At 44.3% G+C, this 20,089-nt stretch overlaps 1 protein-coding gene across 1 annotated transcript in view; it reads right to left on the bottom strand.

Moving 5' to 3' along the window:
* LOC107125965 (multiple epidermal growth factor-like domains protein 6) overlaps window positions 1-20,089 on the bottom strand; it is a 329,707-nt gene that overhangs the window by 292,737 nt on the left and 16,881 nt on the right. Inside the window, exons 2-4 of the mRNA XM_015429453.1 lie at window positions 17,563-17,697; window positions 13,065-13,177; window positions 11,025-11,129 (exon numbers count right to left, since the gene is read on the bottom strand). Of these exons, the coding sequence (XP_015284939.1) occupies window positions 11,025-11,129; window positions 13,065-13,177; window positions 17,563-17,697 (353 nt within the window). The remainder of the gene's footprint in view (window positions 1-11,024; window positions 11,130-13,064; window positions 13,178-17,562; window positions 17,698-20,089) is intronic.

Here is a 20,089-nt window from a genome sequence, read left to right as displayed (position 1 = left end):
GTCTACTCAGACTGGGACCTTTGACAGGCCAAGATGATGCTCTATCAATGAGCCATAGAGGAGCTCTGGTAGACTGGACCAATTAGTCCCTTTAATCCAGGAGTCCCAACCGGTGTTCCCTCTAAACTGAGTGAAAGCTTGCTCACAGTTTCTTAGCCTCTGGCGCACACATTTTTGTCTTAGCTCAGGAAGGATGGCTCCAGAGCAAACTAATTTATGCAGTACCCGAATCGCTCGCTCACAACTTTAATGCCAGTAGCTCACAAAGTAGAGTTTTTGCCCACAAGACTCCACCGCTTAGAGAGGGCATTGGTCCCAACCATTTTAAGCCTCTGAGCACCTTTGAAATAATGACAGAGTAAGGTGGGCGCAGCCACAAAATGGCTGCCTCAGGAGGCAAAGACAACCACAAAATGGCTGCTGCTGCCAAAGCCATGTTTTCAAAAAAAAACTGCATGGCCAGTCAGAAGCTTTGTTGGGCAGAAGCCAGACCTGGCCCTGCCCACTTACTAAAAACAATGGGTAGGTGCCAGAAAAGGTTTTGGTGGGCACCATGGCACCCATGGGTACCATGTTGGGGACCCCTGCTAGTCCAACATATTGCTTCCATCCATCCAGATGCCCCCAGTAAGCCCATGAGGGTGGTAGAGATGTCAAACAGCTGGTATACAAGGTAACACTGACTTTGAACATGGAGGCTCCATTTAGCCACCCTGACTAACAGTTGCTGGTGGACTTGTTCTGCATAACATCTGCCTGACCTTCTTTTAGAGCCATCTCAGCCACAGCTACATTATGTGGACTGAAGGAGAGAGAAGAGATTGGATTTATACCCCGCTCTTCACTACCCAAAGGAGTCTCAGAGTGGCTTACAAACTCCTTTCCCTTCCCCTCCCCACAACAGACACCCTGTGAGGTAGGTGGGGCTGAGAGAGCTCTGACAGAAACTGCTCTCAGCTCTTATCAGAACTACGGCTTGCCCAAGGTCATCCAGCAGATGCAAGTGGAGGAGTGAGGAATCAAACCCGGTTCTCCCAGATTAGAGTCCGAGCACTTAACCACTACATGAGTGGGGTAAAATGCTTCATTTTGTCTATCCTGTCTCTGCTTCCTGTCTGCTTCATTGGATATCCTCTAAGTTCCAGTCAGTTCTCTGCATTCACTTTCCCTGAACCGAATGTAGGTTTGGATCCTATAGAAAATCTATGCTGACAGAAGATGAATTTGTCAGCTGCAGAGGACTTCTTTGGCCAACATGCCCCACAAGATGCTATTCCTAGAAAACAATGGATCCTCCCAAAAAAAGCATGAAGAGATGGCCAGATTTGGAAGTGGAATGAGGGAATTAGCAAAATTTCCTGGTACCCTTTCTTCAGCAGAAATCCTCAACCACAGCCAACACTTAATTTTATAAACTTCCATTGTGTTTCCCCCTTCCCCCTTAAGTAGCCTTTATTCCTAAACTGCAGGACTCAAATTCTTTAACCCTTCCTTACAGAGAAGATACTCCAGCAATAACCCTGGTTACTCTTCTCTGCACTTTTTTTTCCATCTCTACAATATCCTTTTATCAATGATGATAGCTGTAAACAGTCACACACACAGGCATTTTAAAAAACGTTTGCTCCTTTTCATCTTTGATGCCTGTTTTTCAGATTGACTTGGACCGTAAGAGGCAAACTGCTGTTGCATAATGGATAGAACGTTGGCTTGAAACTAGGGTTCGAATCCTGCCCTTCCAAAACTCACAGCTAAGTTTACCCTTCAGCCTTTGGCGCCAACTGGACATAGGCTCTCTCTTCTTCCAGTCCTCCTGTTGAGGGTCCCTGCGTGCAAGCCAGGCAGAAAAGCCATCAACAGAACAGCAGCTCTGTTAACACCATCCATGCTGCGCAAAGCTGGCCTTGAATTGCTGCTTGCCATGCAGATCTTAACAGCACCAGAGCCAAAAAGCAATGTCCTTAGCAAAAAATAACTTTGTCAATTACTAAGCGTCTCCCCCCCACCCCCAGCCCCGATGCTGTCTTTTTACAACCTGGAGGTAGTAATGGAATAGCCGTCCAGACTGAATTTCTGCTATTCAAACACCTCTTGAAGGTACAGGATTCTAGTGGGGGGGGGGGTGAGAAAGAGCCACAGAGCATCCCTAACGGGAAATAATTCCCTTATTGGCAGTGGATCTCCTGAAGCAAAAAAAAAAGCAGTGGAAAATGACAAATCACATCATTTTAATTCGATCACTGGCATTCAGCCTTTTCTCTGCATGTCGCTGTAAGGGAGACCCCTTAGAAACCCTTTTACAGATGGGACCTAATTCAGACATGACAGGGGTGGAAAGTGCCGTCAAGTCGCAGCCTAGTCACAGCAATCCCATAGGGCGTTCAAGGCTTTCAGTGGTGGTTGGCCATGGCCTGCCTCTGTGTTGCAACCCTGGACTTCCTTGGTGGGCTCCCATCCAAGTAGTAACCAGGGCTGACCCTGCTTAGCTTCCGAGATCTGACAAGGTCGGGCTAGCCTGGGCTTTTCAGACAGGTCATGCCAAAAGGTGGACTAGTGCTATGTTCAGTTGCAGCAAGGTTTTTAAAACCTTTATTTCTTTATTTGCCAGCATGATGAATGCTGGAGAAACCCTGACGATTCTCTCCTGATAATTTTTTTTTTGTTAAATAAACAGCAGCTGTCATGTGGCAACCAAGGGGGTTTCTTTGCTGTCTTGCAGGGCGCCCCCCCCCCCGCCCTGTTTTCAGAGCTGATGCTGGCAGATGCACCTTCAACATAGCTCTTCAATTTCATCCCCCAAGTTACAGTCAGTTCTTGGCAAGCTCCCTGCTCCCTCCTCAGCAATAATTCTTGCCAAGTTCCCACAATCGTTTTAGCCCTTCTAGAAGGTCAGGTGTAACCACAAAAGCATTGTGGCACAGCTCCTGCCCAGCATGTGGGAGGGGAAAGGTTTTGCTTTGGAGGGAAGGCAAATGCCATTCTGGCTGGTTCTGCATCTAGCATTCGCTCCACATTTTCTCAACTGGGAGGAAAAAGTGCAGCTCAAAGCCATACTCAAATACCCTGGGCCAACACTGTACTGACTGCAAAGTCACCCCTGAACGGCCATAGAACAGCCATAAATCTATGCAGAAGGTACCATAAAACCCGATGATCAAAGGAAGTGAAATTGGCATGGAGTGTGGAGACTACCATAAAATCCGATGATCAAAGGAAGTGAAATTGGCATGGAGTGTGGAGGCTACCATAAAATCCAATGATCAAAGGAAGTGAAAGCATGCAATGCAGAGGGGAATTTCTGTTCCAATGTAGGTTTGCTGAAACAACAGAGGGAAACGCCAATGCAGAATCGGCCCCATGTGGCAAAAGGAAACCTGCATCGAGGGTACTGGGAGGCTGGAGAGCCGAGAGCATAAAAAGTATAGTTTATCTCATTAAAACAAGCAGCCGTCTTGCTTTTACTGAAGTTTCATGAAAATGTCAATGCTTTCTGGAAATGGTGCAGGTCAGAGGTTTCCAAAACACACAGCAAAGACTTTGATTCAGCTGAAATTTTTACCAAAGCGAAAATACTCTGAGGGATATTTGAGCCTCCTGCTGTGAGTTCTGATTACAAGCCAATTATTGCTGAAATTTTGACATGAATGGATGTTGGGCTTTTCTCTACACACACACACACCCCTGCAAAAACCCCAAAGCTTATAATACTTTTAAAACAGTTCACTGGTAATAACCGGCTTCCAATAGAAATAACTCCTTGTTACATACTTATTCTACTACTATGAATGCAAGGACATTTGTAGCAGTAATAGAGGGTCCACACAGAAGGAGCCTCTTTTCTTGCCTCCAGTTTCCCTTCTCTGGTCTGAAATGTTAGAACACCCTCGGGCCTGAGATTCCGCCGGACACTACCCCTATCGTTGGATGGGATTTGGATTACCGCCATTTCTGTTGGGTTAATTGCAACTGCTGTTGTTTTAATTGGTGTGGTATTTATTAATTGTTTGAACTTGGTTGTTTATGCCATTTTAATGTTGTTAGCCGCCTTGAGCCAGATATCTGGAAAGGCGGGATATAAACATAAATAAATAAATTATCCAAATCACCGGAGGCCTTTTTTGCAATTTTATTAAGCAGCAGTAGCTATATCGCTGTCATGTAATGATACTATAGCAATATGACAAGTGATTTAATAAGGCCAGCAAAAAGCCTACTGTGGTATGTATGGGGGGGGCACCATGCAGACACAAGGGGAAACAGCGCTGACAGAGGTGGGGAGGTATGGAAATCTGCAATTTCCTATCCACATGGTAAGCAAACCTTCTTTGAGTGAGAGCTTTCCAGAAAAGCTGTACCAAAGCTGTTTTTGGAAAAAACAGACCAAAGGAAAGGAGGCCACAGAAGTGTGACTGCTGAGCAACTGGGAGACCAGGTTGTGTGAAATATATATATTTTTTAAAGAAGCTGCTGTTTTAGACAGAAGCAGAACACTCATGTGAAAACTTCCGAGACTGCTGCACTTCACACTTGCTTGGAATTAGCGCCATGCCCAGGACTACTGAGGAAAACCTCAAATTCAAACTGGAGCAAACAGGAGTCCTTTCCCATCCATTAAACTACTTGCACTTGGTTTGGAGGCAGGGCCGGCTCCAGCTTATTTTGCACCCTAGGCGAGGATCCTTTCTGCCCCCCCCCCCGGTGCACCCACCAATTTTCAAAAATAAATGCATTTTAGGAAGAATGAAAAACACAAATAATCAAGAAACTCCCAGAGTACGGGGCCGGGTGCAGTTTTGTGCCCCTAAGGGCCGTCCCGCTCTAGGCGATTGCCTAGTTCGCCTAGTGAGTGAGCCGGCCCTGTTTGGAGGCAGCGGAGAGAGCTGCGATGTGCTGGTGTACAGCTATGAACCAAGAGCCCTTGGGTCACAGATTCAAGGCTGGAAACGACAGATCCATTCTGCTACATATTTTCATCTCATCATTGCTACTATTTAAAGCCACATTCAGCCTGCAAGAGACTCAGAACAGCGTATGTAACTGCAAGCCAACACCAGCTTTTCTGCACAAATGCACAGTGAGGCTGTGTCATCCCTGACTGAGGACAGAAGGGAAGGAGGGGGCACTCCCAGAAACGCACACCTGTCTCCTCCATGTCTTCCCTTCCAAACATTTCTCCTTTCCTATTCTCAGCAAGAGATTTCTTCTCTAGGCAAATTCCAAAAATGACTATAGCTTACATCGCTTCCCTTCCCTTCCCTTCCCACCCTCGACAACGTGCACCATCAGTTATGGCTGCCCTTGCCCTAGAGTTGCCAGCACAAAGCGGGCACCTGGCAGGAAACTTACCAGGTGGGGGGAGACTCCGCCAACAATGCTGACATCACTGCCTTGTGCTGGCATCCCTCTCATTCCCTGAGACTAACACCAGTGGAAGATTTTCCCCAAATGCTTAGAGTGTTCCCAGAACATGCTGGTGTCACTTCTGGACACACAAGGAGTGACTGCAGTGAGTTGGAATTCCCATTTCCTGTTTCCCCCCCCCCTCCCCCGGATTTCCCTTTTTATTTTCACCTGCAGTCCAGCTGAGCAACAGAAGCAGGCATCCACATGCAAAGGGGGGGATCCCCCGTCGCCAGCGGGAGCCTCACAAGTAACTTCCTTTCAAGTTGAAATCTCAGAACGAATCTTCATGTGTTCTGTGAGTTTCTAAAGCAATTCTAGATTTTGTTCTTTAGGCTAAATAGACACCTGCACCTCACTTCAAGGTGCGTGGGAGGGGAAGATGCAAAATCTATGGTGCACTACCTCTCAGGCACTGATCTCTCAGTGGAAATTGCAAGGAATGTCAAGATGACACGAGTATCATTCTTCATTTGAAGTCTGAACACAATTCAGTTTGCAAGAGCTGGAGAAGACATGCGAAAAATCCTCCTTCATCCTAAAAGGCCGCTCCTGTAACGTCCTGCCACCTACGAAGACGCAAACACTTTTGAGGATTGGTAGGGAAGAGACGCAAAGGGTAGGACAAGGACACTGTCAAGCACTACTGTGAAATGCTTCAGTCTCAATGCCAATGCTTCAGTCTCATTTCTTTTCTTTTTTTAAAAAAGGAATTTTATTTTTTGTAACCAACAAACAAAAACAAACATAAATACACACACGTTGTGGGATTCCATTTACATCCTTGTTATGTCTAATATGTTACCTCATACATTGTCTGCTTGTATATTATTCATTTTTACCACCATGTAGTTTGTGTAAATATTTGCATCATATTTAAAGATATAGTTCGTACTTTCTTCTAATACGGTTATATGACCATATTGTTTATTTATTGTAGTCCTCTAACCATTTGTAAAATCTCGACCAGGTATTTTCAAAGCTGCCTTCATCTTGTTCTCTCAAAATTAAAGTTAGATTATCCATCTCTGCAGATTCAAGTATTTTGTTTATCATTTCTTCTGATATCAGATATCTTGGTAGCCCTTGAAGAAAAAGATCTGGTCCTTTAAAAGGCAATGCTCTGCTTTCCCTAATTATGAACATTTGCTTTTTTAAAAGATCATCTTCCCCCATTGTTGAACTGGATTAAAAATGCAAGTGTATCTATTTCAAGGGGGGAAAATGGCACCTAGTTCTTAAAAAAAAGCAACAAAACTCAGAAGTAAGAACAGGCAAGTCTTGCATCTCTAGTATTTGTTACAAAAGAGGCTACCTCATCGCAAAATCTAATCCTTTATTTTTTCAATGAAACTTTACTGTTAGTAAAATCCCAATGAAATTCCAAGATGTGCAGGGATTGTCTTTCCACCCCACTGCTCTGCAAGCCTCATTCTATGAATCATAATCAAAATAACCCCCACACTGAAATACCTCCTGTTTCAGGCTTACTAAATACACTATAACAGCTCGCAGGGACTCATTAGGCTTTATCTCGTAAATTGCATGGGAATGGCTTCTTATTACCGATGATGATACCCCTGGGCTGTCCTCAGTTATGTCAGGGAACTGTTAAAAGCCTTCTACACACCACAGCTCAATGTAATGCATTAATAATAGCTCCGTTTTCCAAAAGGAACTCATGACCCCTTTCCTCCCAATGTAGTCAGTGGCTGATGCAGATGCCCAATAACAAGATGAAAATTAAAAAACAAAACAAAAACTAGTCAGGTCAGAAATGTGCATTCCAACACACTTTGGTATTTAAAGAAAAAAAATCAGATTTAACCCTATCCTATCCTTTTTATATGTCTAAAGAGACCCACATGGATTGCATTGATAGCCCTCCATTCTGTAGTCATGGAACTCAAGGCACCATGCACCAGGTTCCCAACTGGCCTCCTATCCAGGCTATGACCAGCACCAAACTCACTTAGCTTCAGTTCTTACATGTGCCATTTAGATACATCAGAAGGCGGTCTTGCCTAGACAGGCTCATGCCACAAGACGTTTGTCAGTCAAAGTCATTAATACTCGTAATACATTCTTTTTTCCCCATTTTGCAGTGTTCTGCTTTTCTCCCAAGGTGGTACTCAAGGAGATGTACATGGGGTTCCCAGATGCTCCATCTAGACATGGCCAGACTCATGTCAGCTTAGTTTCAACACAGTTACTTTATCATTGTGGTGGTAAGTATCAGTATGGGCCAGTATTCAGTACCAGGAGTGGCCAATGGTACCTCCCACTTTCTGCTTTGAGCCCCCCACCCTGAGAAAGAGTACCAGTAATAATTACTTTCATCCCCGTGGCCGAGACTTTTGATGCAACCCACCTTAGATAAGGGCATAGTCCAACTGCTGGCCATGATTATCAACTGAAGACCAATGGTACAGGTATTACTGGTGGGAAGGGACATCAAGTGGCAGCTGACGTATGGCACTCTAAGGTTAAGGCAAGAGAACAGCAGAAACAGTTTACATTGCCTACCTCTGCATAGCAGCCTTGGTCTTCCTTGGTGGTCTCCCATCCAAATACTAATGAGGGATGACCCTGCTGGGCTAACCTGGGCCATACAGGTCAGAGGCAGGCATTACTACTAGGAAACCTTACAAGGCCAACAAGATTTTAATCACATGGCTTAATACTGGTTTTATAGCAAGGGAGTAGTTTATGCAAACAAATAATGCAGCAGTTATCTCAGGTTTCTTTCCCAAGACTACTAACTCCCATTTCAAGCATTTTCAACCACAGAGAGGGTATTTCAAACCTAATGCCTTTCTGAAGATCTTCACTATCAAAGCAGTGGTTACAAACTCCATAGCAACCTCAGAACACACACCTGGCAGAGCTGTTTGCAACAGTTATGGGGGCTTTTGCATTCCTTTCCCAAGAGAACAAATGACCCTGAACCATTATTTACAAATCGATTCTTCCCCCTCCCCCATAGTATCTGATTTGCAGATCTACTCCCGGCAGCTTCTCAATAACCATTTTAACTAACAATGAAACTTCAGAAGCGATGACTGAAGAAATTCCATCTGGGTGCTCAGCAATCAGTAGAAAGTGTGCAGACCCACTAAGATAAAAAACCCTCCCCCAGCCCCATTGCAAAGAACCAGAAACAGCAGACTAAGTGGCATTGTTTTCACAGGCGTCGTGTCAGCACTCGTCAGCTCCCCAGGAAATAACAACCACACAATCTTGTTTGGATTCCAGGATCTGACCTTATCGCTTGCACATACTGCAGCTCCAACACAATTCCCCCGCTTTTGAATGCCATATGCCTTGCCTGCTCCAGGGAATGCCTTAGCACTTAGACATTAAAAGTAATCGCTGCATTGACAACTGGAGATTTGAAGCATGGCCCCAGATTCCTCCGGCATTCCCCTGTCAAAGTCAAAGGGAGCAGTAAAGTTTCTGCTGAAGCTGACATTGTGCAGGTGCAGATGGAACATGGGCCCCATTTTTGTGCTTCCAACAGAAGGATCCACATCTGCTGGTGATTTTTATGGCTTGTTTTTATATTGAGAATCGTATGGTCTTTTTATTTTTTATTGTATTTGTCTGCATTTATTGTGTATTGACTGAACTCGGACTTTCCTTATAGCCCACCTTTCTCCCAGCAAGAACCCAAGACCGGTAACAACAAGAGATAAAATAAAAATAATCATCCATTAAAATTAACACAAATAAATAGTTGATAACAGTTAACTAAAACAGTTCCATCAGAGCCCATTCAAACTGCCCCATAAGGTCTTTTACATCATACCTCTGGACACAGAGCAGGGGTCACTGGAGGAATGGGGGGGAGGTAGCTGTGAATTTCCTGCACTGTGCAGGGAGTTAGACTAGATGACCCTCGGGCTCCCTTCCTGTCTTGCAGCTGTGCAGGGAAGGCCTTGAGGGTCAGTGCCTGCCTTACCTCTTCCCGGAAGCTGTTCCATAGCAGGCATGACCATCAGAGAACACACCCTCAAAAGTAAGGATAGTCTGTGTTACCTTCAGAGCCACCAGCAAGTGGATCTCTGGAGAGGCAGCTCAATTTTTTTTAAAAAAATAAACAACTTTACATTGCATCTGGAAAGGTTCTATTCATGCAGCCAAGAATGACTCACCCAATTTCCTCCATGCAATTTAAGCTTAGAAATGAATGTTGATGACATCAGTCATTAAGCGACACTGGTGGACATTCCATTGTGGAATGAGAACACTCCCAGCATTCCCCACAACTATATACGTGACCACCTAAACCCAGCTCCAGCTCCCTTACCTGAGACCAGGGCTATTTTGGGGGCAGAACGCACAGGAACGGAGTTCCGGCTGGCTCCCAAGTTGGCCACGCCCAGCAGGAACCTATTAGCATTATAGGCCACACCCAACAGCAGAAATTCATTAGGATTGGCTACATTAGGGATGTGTGGCCTAACATGCAAAGGAGTTCCTGCTACAAAAAAGGCCCTGAGTTTTGACAACAAACAAGGTAAACAGAATAACAAGCAAAATGTGGGTGCGGCTGGATAACCACACTTCTGGTAACATGTGGATGCGTCCTAATGTGCTAATGAGCTTTGCTGGCAGGGTGTGGCCTAATATGCTAATAGGGTTCTGGTGTTGGGTGTGGCCTATTATGCTAATGAGTTCCTGCTGGGCTTTTTCTACAAAAAGAGCCCTGCCTGAGACGTGGAGGGAAAGATTTCATTCAGAAAGTTAATTGTTGGCAAATGCTTCAGACCAGATTATTTATGTGGAGACACCAGCATTACCCTTCCTTCAACCCTTCCTACTCTGCCCACCCGTTAACCAGCAAGACCGAAGAGTGTTAGCCATACATACAAAGCAACCTTCAGCAAACCCCACACAACCACTTGTACACCAACTGAACGACTTGATGCAGGAACTATGCCACCACGATGCCTAGATACTTGCTTAGATCGCTCTGTGTAAAACACAGAACTCTTACCCCAATCTAGGCATTCTGTTGGTCACAGAATCTGTGCAACCTTAGAAGGACAGTGTACTGACTCAAGAAGTCCCAACAGAACTAAGCCACTGCAGTGTGACTCCCTCTCAGTGGATTTCCATGTAATGGAGTTAGGGTTGCCAACTTCTAAATGGGGGGCTGGAGTTCTCCTGGAATTACAACTGATGTCTAAACCATGGAAATCAGTTCTTCTGGAGAAAAGAGCAGCTTCAGAAGGTGGACTCTATGGCATCACAGCCACTGTTCCCTCTAAGCTGAGTTAGTGTGAGCTAGCTCACAGTCTTTTAGCCTCCGGCTCACACATTTTTGCCTTAGCTCAGGAAGGAGGCCTCCAGAGCAGACTAATTTATGCAGTAGCCAAATCGCTCGCTCACAACTTGAATGCCAGGAGCTCACAGAGAAGAATTTTTGCTCACGAGACTCCGCAGCTTAGAGGGAACATTGGTCACAGCCCTGCCAAGCTCCTTCACCTCCCCAGACTCCATCATCCCCAGGCACCGGTCACCAAATCTCCAGGAATTTTCCAAGCCAGACTTGGCAACCCTAAATGAAGGTAAAATGCTGATGGGACCCGTTTCAAGACAATCTAAGAGTTCCAGCTCACCATACTGGCACCGCAGGCCCTGAAATCCCTCTGGACACTGGCACATCTGAGACGTTCCGCCATAGCATTTCCCTCCGTTGAAGCAAGTTCTGACAGAGCACAAAGCTAGAGAGCAAAGGGGGAGTCAACAAGGGTGTGTTAAGGTGTGAAGTCTGCAAAGGCTCCAGGACACACACACAAAAAATATTTCAGTTGCTACTTAACTATCAATTTGCACCATCTGACCTTCCAAGCGACTGGTATCTTTTTAACATGTCTGCTTCCAAACATGAACACATCTGGAGCTCAGTGGTAGAACAAGAACATATGCTTGGCATGCAGAAGGTTCCAGGTCCAATGCTAGCTTCTCCAGTTAAACCACCTTAGGTGGCAGCTTTTAGAAAGAAGTATAAAGCCAACAGTCGTGATAGTCTGACCCACAATCAAACAGTCATAAGACTTATAAAGAATGCTGTTTATAAAGAGACGCCCGGGATCCAGTAGAAACATAGCAGCATATTTTGAGCTTGAATGTTAATTGAGATCAGCATCCTATCTGAATTTAATATTCTTAAGACTTGTTGTCTAACATTTATGAAACTGAGAGCTTTGGCACCACTATAATATCTCCCGAAGAAGATCCATTTTTTTAAAACATAGTTATGTAATCCGGAGAAGACGTTGATCATGTTGTAGTGCTTTAGATTGCAATACATAAACAGCATTCTTTATAAGTCTTATGACTGTTTGATTTGTGGGTCAGACTATCACGACTGTTGGCTTTATACTTGTTTAACTGATTGGGTCGTGTGTGTCCAGATTTTTTTGTAGCTTTTAGAAAGAACCTTTCTCTGTGAAGACACTGAAGAGCTGCTACCTGCCCGGGTGGGTCATGCTGAGTCAAAGGAACCAACAATCTGTTTTAGCACACGGCAGTTTCATATACATGGAAACTCACTTGTTTTTTTTTAATGAGTAAACTTGAAGAGAACCTCTCAGGCAGGGTTCCCCAATATGATGCCGACGGGCACCTTTCCTGGCACTTGCCATTAGTGTTTTTAGAAAGTGGTGGGGCGGGTGGGGCTTTTGCTCATCAGGGTTTCTGACTGGCCATTCAAGATCTGATTTGCTGTGCAATTTTTTTTTAACAGTTGTTTCAACAACAGCTGTCACCACAGCACAAGGATCTTCACGGCAGGACTAAAGACAACTGTGTGTCTACAAGCAAATGTTTTTAAACAAGATGTTACTTTAAGAAAATGCATCATGCTAAGTGGAGCTTCTGCCTGAAATGTTCAAGAGTTACTATTGGAGTTATGCATAACCCCCCCTCCCTATGATTCAGCAGTTGGCTCCCCCACTTGTGGCTGCCATTTTGTGGTTGGGTCCACCATCCACTCTCAGAATTTCAAGGTTGCCCGTGGTCACAAAAAAATATTGGGGACCAACACTCCCTCTAAGTTGTTGGAGTCTTGTGAGCAAAATTTCTACCTTGTGAGCTACTGGCATTAAAGTTGTGAGTGAGTTGTGATTTGGCTACTGCATAAATTAGTTTGCTCTGGAGCCATCCTTCTCGAGCTAAGACAAAAATGTGTGAGCTGGAGGCTAAAAAACCGTGAGCTAGCTCACACTAACTCAGCTTGGTGTAGTGGTTAAGTGAGCGGACTTTAATCTGAGAGAACTGGGTTGGATTCACCACTCCTCCACTTGCAGCTGCTGGATGACCTTAGGCAAGCCATAGTTCTGTCAGAGCTGTTCTCTCAAGGGCAGTTCTGGAAAGAGCTCTCTCAGCCCCACCTACCTCACAGGGTGTCTGTTGTGGGGAAGGGAAAGGAATGGAAAGAAATTTGTAAGCTGCTCTGAGACACCGAGGGAAGGGCAGGGTATAAATGTATTGATTGATTTTATTGATTTTTATCCCACCCTTCTGGCCTAGGCTGGCTCCAATCTCTTCTTCTTCTTAGAGGGAACACTGTTGAGGACCCCTGATTTAAGGTATGTTCTCACCCAAGCAGCACAGTGTGAGAAGTGGACCCAGTATTGGACAAACCCAACACTTACCATGTAGGCATCCAGGTTCATCATCCTTTTTCCTGCCCCAGCCAGGACAACACTTAAAGACAGTGTGATGCTCCATGCTGTACACTTGCTTATAGATGGTGTAGTAGCCAGTTCTATTTAAAAAATTACCCAAAAAAAATGGTCAAAAACTATCCTAGTTTGAGATGGTTCAGAAAACAGTCATTGTCTGCATCCAACACTTCATGGCACATTATTCATTTATACAAAGGGGTGGTTCTTCCAAACCAGTGCTCAGGAAACACCCATACCATCAATTTATCCTCCATGGAAACCTGTAAGTTGTAGTGGGGAGGGCCAACATTACACATTTCTTATGTTTGTTGGGAGGTGACAGGAGGACTTTGTACCAGATGGCTGATGAGAGTTTTGTGCCCCCCAGATGCATGCTGGCCCCCTTTCTCTGGACTTTTTACATCTAACACAGGTGAAATGCCATTCTCCTTTGTCTTCTCTCTGGGAGTTCAGCTGCTGTGGAGAAAGCTTTGGATATTATACTTTCAAGTCAGCTGCATTTCATAGGTCCAGATCTAGTGGTCTATTATTATTGGTTTGACCCTGACCTGGATGGCGCAGGCTGGCTCGATCTCTTCAGATCTCAGAAACTAAGCAGAGTTGGCCCTGGTTAGTATTTGGATGGGAGGCCACCGAGGAATACCAGGGTTGTTATGCAGAGGCCAAGCAGTGGCAAACTACTTGTGAACATCTCCTGCCTTGGAAACCCTATGGGGTCACCATAAATCTGCTGCAACTTGATGGCAATCTCTCCTTATATATAATTGAATAGTGGGTGCCAAAGTTCTAATTCTAAAATGCACTCCCTTAGTGTATGGCTGATGGCACTGCTCCTCAGCATATATCGCCACCAATCAGAAGGCAAAGCCCGGGTCGCGCCCACACCACAACTGTGCGACAACCTGGTCTTTTGCATATGGAAGCTGATTGGACTTCAGTCCATTCCACACCTCAAACTCCCCCCCCCCCGCAAGGCAGTTGGAATTTTCAGTTGCATAACATACCTCATAGGGGAGAGGTGAATGGGTAACAATGGTTACCACTCTCCAGGTGAGGGCTACAGATAACTCAAACATACAAATGCTCTTCAGGTAGCAGAGATCAGTCCCTCTGGAGAAAACAGTGGACTCTGTCATTAAACCCTGCTGAGGTCGCCACAGGAAACTGACACTGTTTGCCCAAAGCCAGAGCACTCTCCCAGAGCCTCTTTCTAGATCCCGTTGTATTTATTTCCGCAACGGGCATTATTTCTAGTGTATACATAATTTTGGAAGAACTTTGTTTTACGTACTGGATTTGTGACTTTAACTGTGCTTATATTCAGATATATTTTCAAACAGACTTGTGCGGGAACAGGCACTTATCTTTTGCAATACAGTCCAAGTTATGGCTACAGAGTTTCATCTGTATAACCACCTTGCTCACACCCAGTTATCAGTGTTCTTTGAAAGCATCCCCCACACCCCAGTGTTATGGTGTTTCTGTGCAGCTCTCAGGTTTCCCCCGGCTTTCCTGTTTTGGGAAAGATCACAACAAAGCTAGGGTGGCACCCATGTCGACAGGAAAATCTGGATCTTCCCAGTCCTGTCCCAATCAGCGTCATCTTTTCAGTCTGGACTCCTGCAGTGGCCATTTCCCCCATGACTGGAGAGCTGTTTTTTTAATCAGCAATTGAGTATTTTTGTAACAACCTGTCTATCATGTTCTTTGAAATCCCGACTTTCATTTTAAAAAACCAAACCTCTAGCTTTTTTTTTTTTACCACAGAGAGATACCTGTCCCCTTAAATCTCCACAATGAGAAGGGCAAAAGGCATACATTTTAAAAAATGAAAGATGAGGATTCAGAGAACCTGACAGACAGGTTGTTATAACATGACAATGAGGTTCAATTGCTGATTTAAAAAGAAAACCCCCCAGAAAAGCTCCCAGGGGCATGAGGGGGAGGGACAGATGCTGTTGGGGGACTGGAACAGGGTAAATGCAGGAAAATCTGCTCTGTGGAAGCCCCACTGCTGCTGTGCTGTTAGGAGCAGCTGCAAGAACCATGGGGAAACCACACAAGCGTATCCTCATATGGAAAACACCTTAAAGGAGAATGGTGAAGACAAAGTGAATCTGGTTTCCTCATGTACCACAAGAGTTACCAGCATGGTGGACACCAATAAGCCTACATATATGGAAAGTGCCTTTAAACATGGCCAGCCATGCATGGAAAAGGGCTGTAGTTGTAGCCCCATCCTATATAATTCAGCTTTACTGGGAAAAGTGAAGCAGGCAGAAAGTGGCTACAAAGTGGGGAACTGAATGGGGAGGGGCTCCCCTATTCTTTAAAAACTGGATTCAGTTTGTCCACTTGCCCTTAAAGACAGCAATATTGCGTTCCCCCAGTCTGAAATGGGGAACTATTTTAGTACTATTGTCCCTTCACAAGTTTGCAATGCATTCTTGCACAAAGGAGGCTAACCTTTCATATACTGCACCCACACCTATACTGCCAAATCAAACACATGAGCGGCCATTTCCAGATCCTCACATTTGTAGAACACAATGGCTAAGAACTAATTATACCGAAACATTTTTCCCCTTCCAGCCAGTGAGAGAGGAGCTTTGTAATACCAGCCTATTGAAAATAAGAGTCCACAGACCTTTTAATTAGGCCAGGTATAATGTGAGAACATGGATCCAACTTGTAAAGAAAGAGGGGGAAATATGCAGAAAACAAGATTTCTTAATCATGAACGATGACCCAACATTTGTTCAATGAGCAGTCAGAAAGGATGAATAGGTCCTGGATAGCCTCCTAGGTTAATATCCCAGGGATCCAATGCTGTACTTATTTTTCCAGTGCTCAACTTGAGAGTTTCATGCTGTTTGAGCATGTGTTATGGCCACCACTGACACAACTCCTGTCGTAAAAGCTAATGGCTAAAACAATAAAATTTTATTACTCGTGTGTCTGCCCTGGCATTCCTAAATTTATCTTCTGCAGTACTTCTGTGGCATAGAAGAACCAACTGTTTTCCAATTAACAAAAGCTTCCCTACCTGTTACCTGGGGGAGATACATACGTCAACAGGCCAATCCAAAAGCAAACAAAAAAACCCCATACAACTGTATCCAGTGCATTTCTTTATGCAAAGTCTGTCCATTCTACATTCTGTGCAAAAGTTACTTCACTCCTCTGGGAATGATCTCCAAGTTTCTGCTACTTCCATAATTTTTAATAAGAAAATTAAAAGCAAAAATCAAAGAGATCGTCAGAGGGAAGGAGGGTAGGAAGCAGCCAGGCTTCCATCTAACATGCCTGGATACAGCTCCAACCAAGAGGAGCTCTCCCGTTCCAGCTTACAAACATTATTAGAAGAGAAGGCAAGAAGCAATCAAGAGCTGACAGCCAGCACTACAGGCTGGTTAGAGCAGAGGTGTCAAACTCATTTGTTACAAGGGCTGGATCTAACATAAATGTCACTTTGTCGGGCCAAGCCATGCATACCATAAAATGTAATGCCAGGAACAGGAGATATAAACTTTATAAAGGACACAGGCAACTCCAATTAACAATTTTATTTTTTACTCAAAATACAGGCTTAAAACATTTAACACTCTTACATTATTTCCTTAGAACAAAGTTTGAGTCCAGTGGCACCTTTAAGACCAACAGAATTTTATTCAAGATATTAAACACTGGACTCTCTTTTCTGGTATTTCCTTAAAAGTATCTCCCTGATGTCCACCCTCCCACTTCCACTGCCCATTACTCATCAGCACTGCGACAGCATCTAGGGATGTAATGGACAGCCTCTGTCATCTGGCAATCAAGGTAATGACCAGTTGCTCGTGGGCCAAACAAAAGCCCTGGATGGGCAGGTTCCGGCCCATGGGCCGTATGTTTAACACCCCTGGGTTAGAGTGCTGGGCTAGGACATGAGAGAACCAGGTGTGAATTCCTGTTCTGCGATGGAAGCTCTCCAGGTGATCCCTGGCCCATTTATTTATTTAAAGATTTCTATCCCACTTTTCCTCTCGGTTCAAAGTGGCTTGAAGACTCTCAGCGTAACCTACCTCCCATGGTAGTTGTTTTGAAGACAAAGAGAGAATGTTGCGATAAGCTGCTTTGGGTCCCCACTGGGCAGGAAAGTGTGTATATATTATTTTAAAAAACAATGAAAACAAAGCAGCCAGCTAAGAATCCGCTCTCAAAGAGACCTTTTTGTTCCATTGTCCTGTGCATTGTCTGGGTGCCGGTAGGCAGTCACCTCCCTATGTAAAATGTGGCCCTAGATAGACAATTAAATTGTATGTAAACCGCGCAGAGACCCTTCGGGGTTAGAGCGGTATAGAAACTGAAAGCTAAATAAAAAATAAATAAAATAAATAATCCCTGTGACCTGCTTTTGGTACTAATATATGGCTGAAAAGAGGAATAAAATTTAGCAAACATACACACAGAGTTTGTGCGTTACCTTCTCTCATGGCTCACGCACCACCTCTGGGCCCCACAATCCTGCTTCCATGTTTTCACAAAACGGGTGAAGGCTTGTACACATGGCTGCTGATGGGCCACCATCGCCACTTCTTGTTCCGGACATACATTTGGCCTGCAATGTAGGAGAAACAGTAAATCGGTGCCACAACACTAGATAACTCAGGAATAGAATCAAGCAGTCCAACACGATACACGTGAAGAAATGAAGTGGCCTTATACTGAATCAGACCACTGGTCCATCAAACTAAACCTATTCAGAATGTCAGCAGCTCTCCAGAACTCAAGGCAGAGGACTTTCACATCTCCTGCTACCTAATCCCTTTTACTGGAAATGCCAGGGATTCAACCTGGGACCTTCTGCATGCTGAGCAGGTGCTCGACCACTGAGCAGCAGCTCCTTCACTGATATCCTGATTAGAAATGTGAAGGGCCAGGAAAAAAACGGAAAAATTCGGGGGGGAAAACGGTTTTTCCCCATTTTTTTCCTGAAACCTTTTTTGTTTTTTTCCAAAAAATTGGAAAAATTGGGGGGGGGAAAGAATTGATTATGGAACATTTCATTTTAACATGATGAATAAAGTATTTTAAGACAAGATGTTCAAATATTTTCCAAATCATTTCTAAAAAATATGTATGGTATCAAATTGATCTAATTTCTATGCACTGAGGACAAGCAAGTCCTAGGTTACAAACTGAACTCTCCAATGCAAGAACAAGATGCATTTCTTCGTTTAGGAGGTGGTATTGTCACAAAAAAAGTTTTCAGTTTTGTTTTTGCATGTGGGAAAGTATTCTGTTTGTAATAGTTGTTTGGATACACTATATTTTTAATGTGCTAGTTGTGATAATTTCATGCCAAGTAAAAATGTCCATAGGCATATATTATGTTCCTAAAGTAACAGAATGACTTTCAATCTGGAAAAGAAAAAAGAAGTGCTAATGTAGCATTTTTTAAAAAAAATTCCAAAAAAAATCTGTTTTTTTCCGGGGAAAACCCAGGTTTTTTTCCAAGCTTCAAAATTTCTGGAAATTTTACATCTCTAATCTTGATCCACCTATCCCCTCTACTAAGCCACAGTCCCCAATCTTATTTTGATCATCTAAACATTGGATCCTACGTCAGCTTTCAAACCACTGCTTCAGTGGCTTTTAGTCTTTTAATGGCATTCCCATGTTTAGTTGCAAACTATGAACTGATATTTTTGGTGATGCCAGAAGAATGAGCTCCTTATTCTGAATGAGATAAGAAGCATGCTTGAAGCTGCAAGGAATCAGGGGATAGCATCCAGGTGATGAAAGTCTCACACCAGCATTCCAATGAAGGTCATGTGTTTAGGTAGCAGCACGAAAATGCAAGGGTAATTGCCAGTGTGGCTGAAACAGCCCATATGCTGCCAGTACAACCCAGATGACATGTGGATCAAGAAAACATTGTTCGTAGAAGAGAAATGCCCATGACTTATTAGGCTCTCAGTTTCCCAGCTACTGCATAATGTTGTTTATTTATTTATTTCATTTCATTTATACCCCGCACGCAGGCTCAGTTCTCACTGAAGCCATCCTTAGAGGCTGAAAAACTGAAAACTATGGATGCCGGGTGACCATCGGTATTCACTCAGTTTACTCTTTCTCCCATCTGGAAGGGAGAAGCAAAGATCAGGTGACTTTAATGGAAACAAGACGGGTGCCCTCAGCAAAAGGCACAGAGATTAGACTGCAGCATCTGTTCCCTAAAGGAGGGTCAAACTAGTCGGTAGGTTGCAGTAGATATTAAATACATTATTTCAACTTCAGCGAAAGCATTTCCTTAACACGCACATTAAGGGAAGGTGGTATTAGCTTATGCAGAGCTCTTTTTGTAGAAAAAGCCCAGCAGGAACTCATTAGCATAATAGGCCACACCCAACAGCAGAAACTCATTAGCATATTAGGCCGCACCCCCATGTTACCAGAAGTGTGGTTATCCAGCCACACCCACCTTTTGCTTCTTATTCTGTTTACCTTGTTTGTTGTCAAAACCCAGGGCCTTTTTTTGTAGCATGAACTCCTTTGCATGTTAGGCCACACACCCCTAATGTAGCCAATCCTAATGAGTTTCTGCTGTTGGATGTGGCCTATTATGCTAATGAGTTCCCGCTGGGCGTGGCCAACTTGGGAGCCAGCCGGAACTCCGTTCCTGTGCGTTCCTGCCCAAAAATAGCCCTGAGCTTATGTCACATTTACGGATGAGTCTACAGTCAAAGCGCAATTGATCCCCTTGAGAGCTAATACACTAGACCTGCCAGAAGAAAGCCATTGTGCCCTCCCAGTTCTCTAAGCAGTAAGGAGTCAAATGGTGCTACGGGGCTCACACAGTCATGGAACGCCGGCTTTGCATGCAAAAGAACCCCAAGGTCCAGCTGCCAGTGCCGACATCTTCAGCTGAAGGATTTCAGAAAGAAGCACTGAGAGCCTCAGTGGACATCACAAACCACACAAGTTTTCCAAGGGGAGCTTGCAAAGAT

This window comes from Gekko japonicus, unplaced genomic scaffold, assembly GCF_001447785.1.
Source record: "Gekko japonicus isolate JY-2015 unplaced genomic scaffold, Gekko_japonicus_V1.1 scaffold193, whole genome shotgun sequence".
NCBI lineage: Eukaryota > Metazoa > Chordata > Lepidosauria > Squamata > Gekkonidae > Gekko > Gekko japonicus.
The sequence above is the reverse complement of the archived record's forward strand: the minus strand, read 5'-3'. Positions and strand labels throughout refer to the sequence as shown.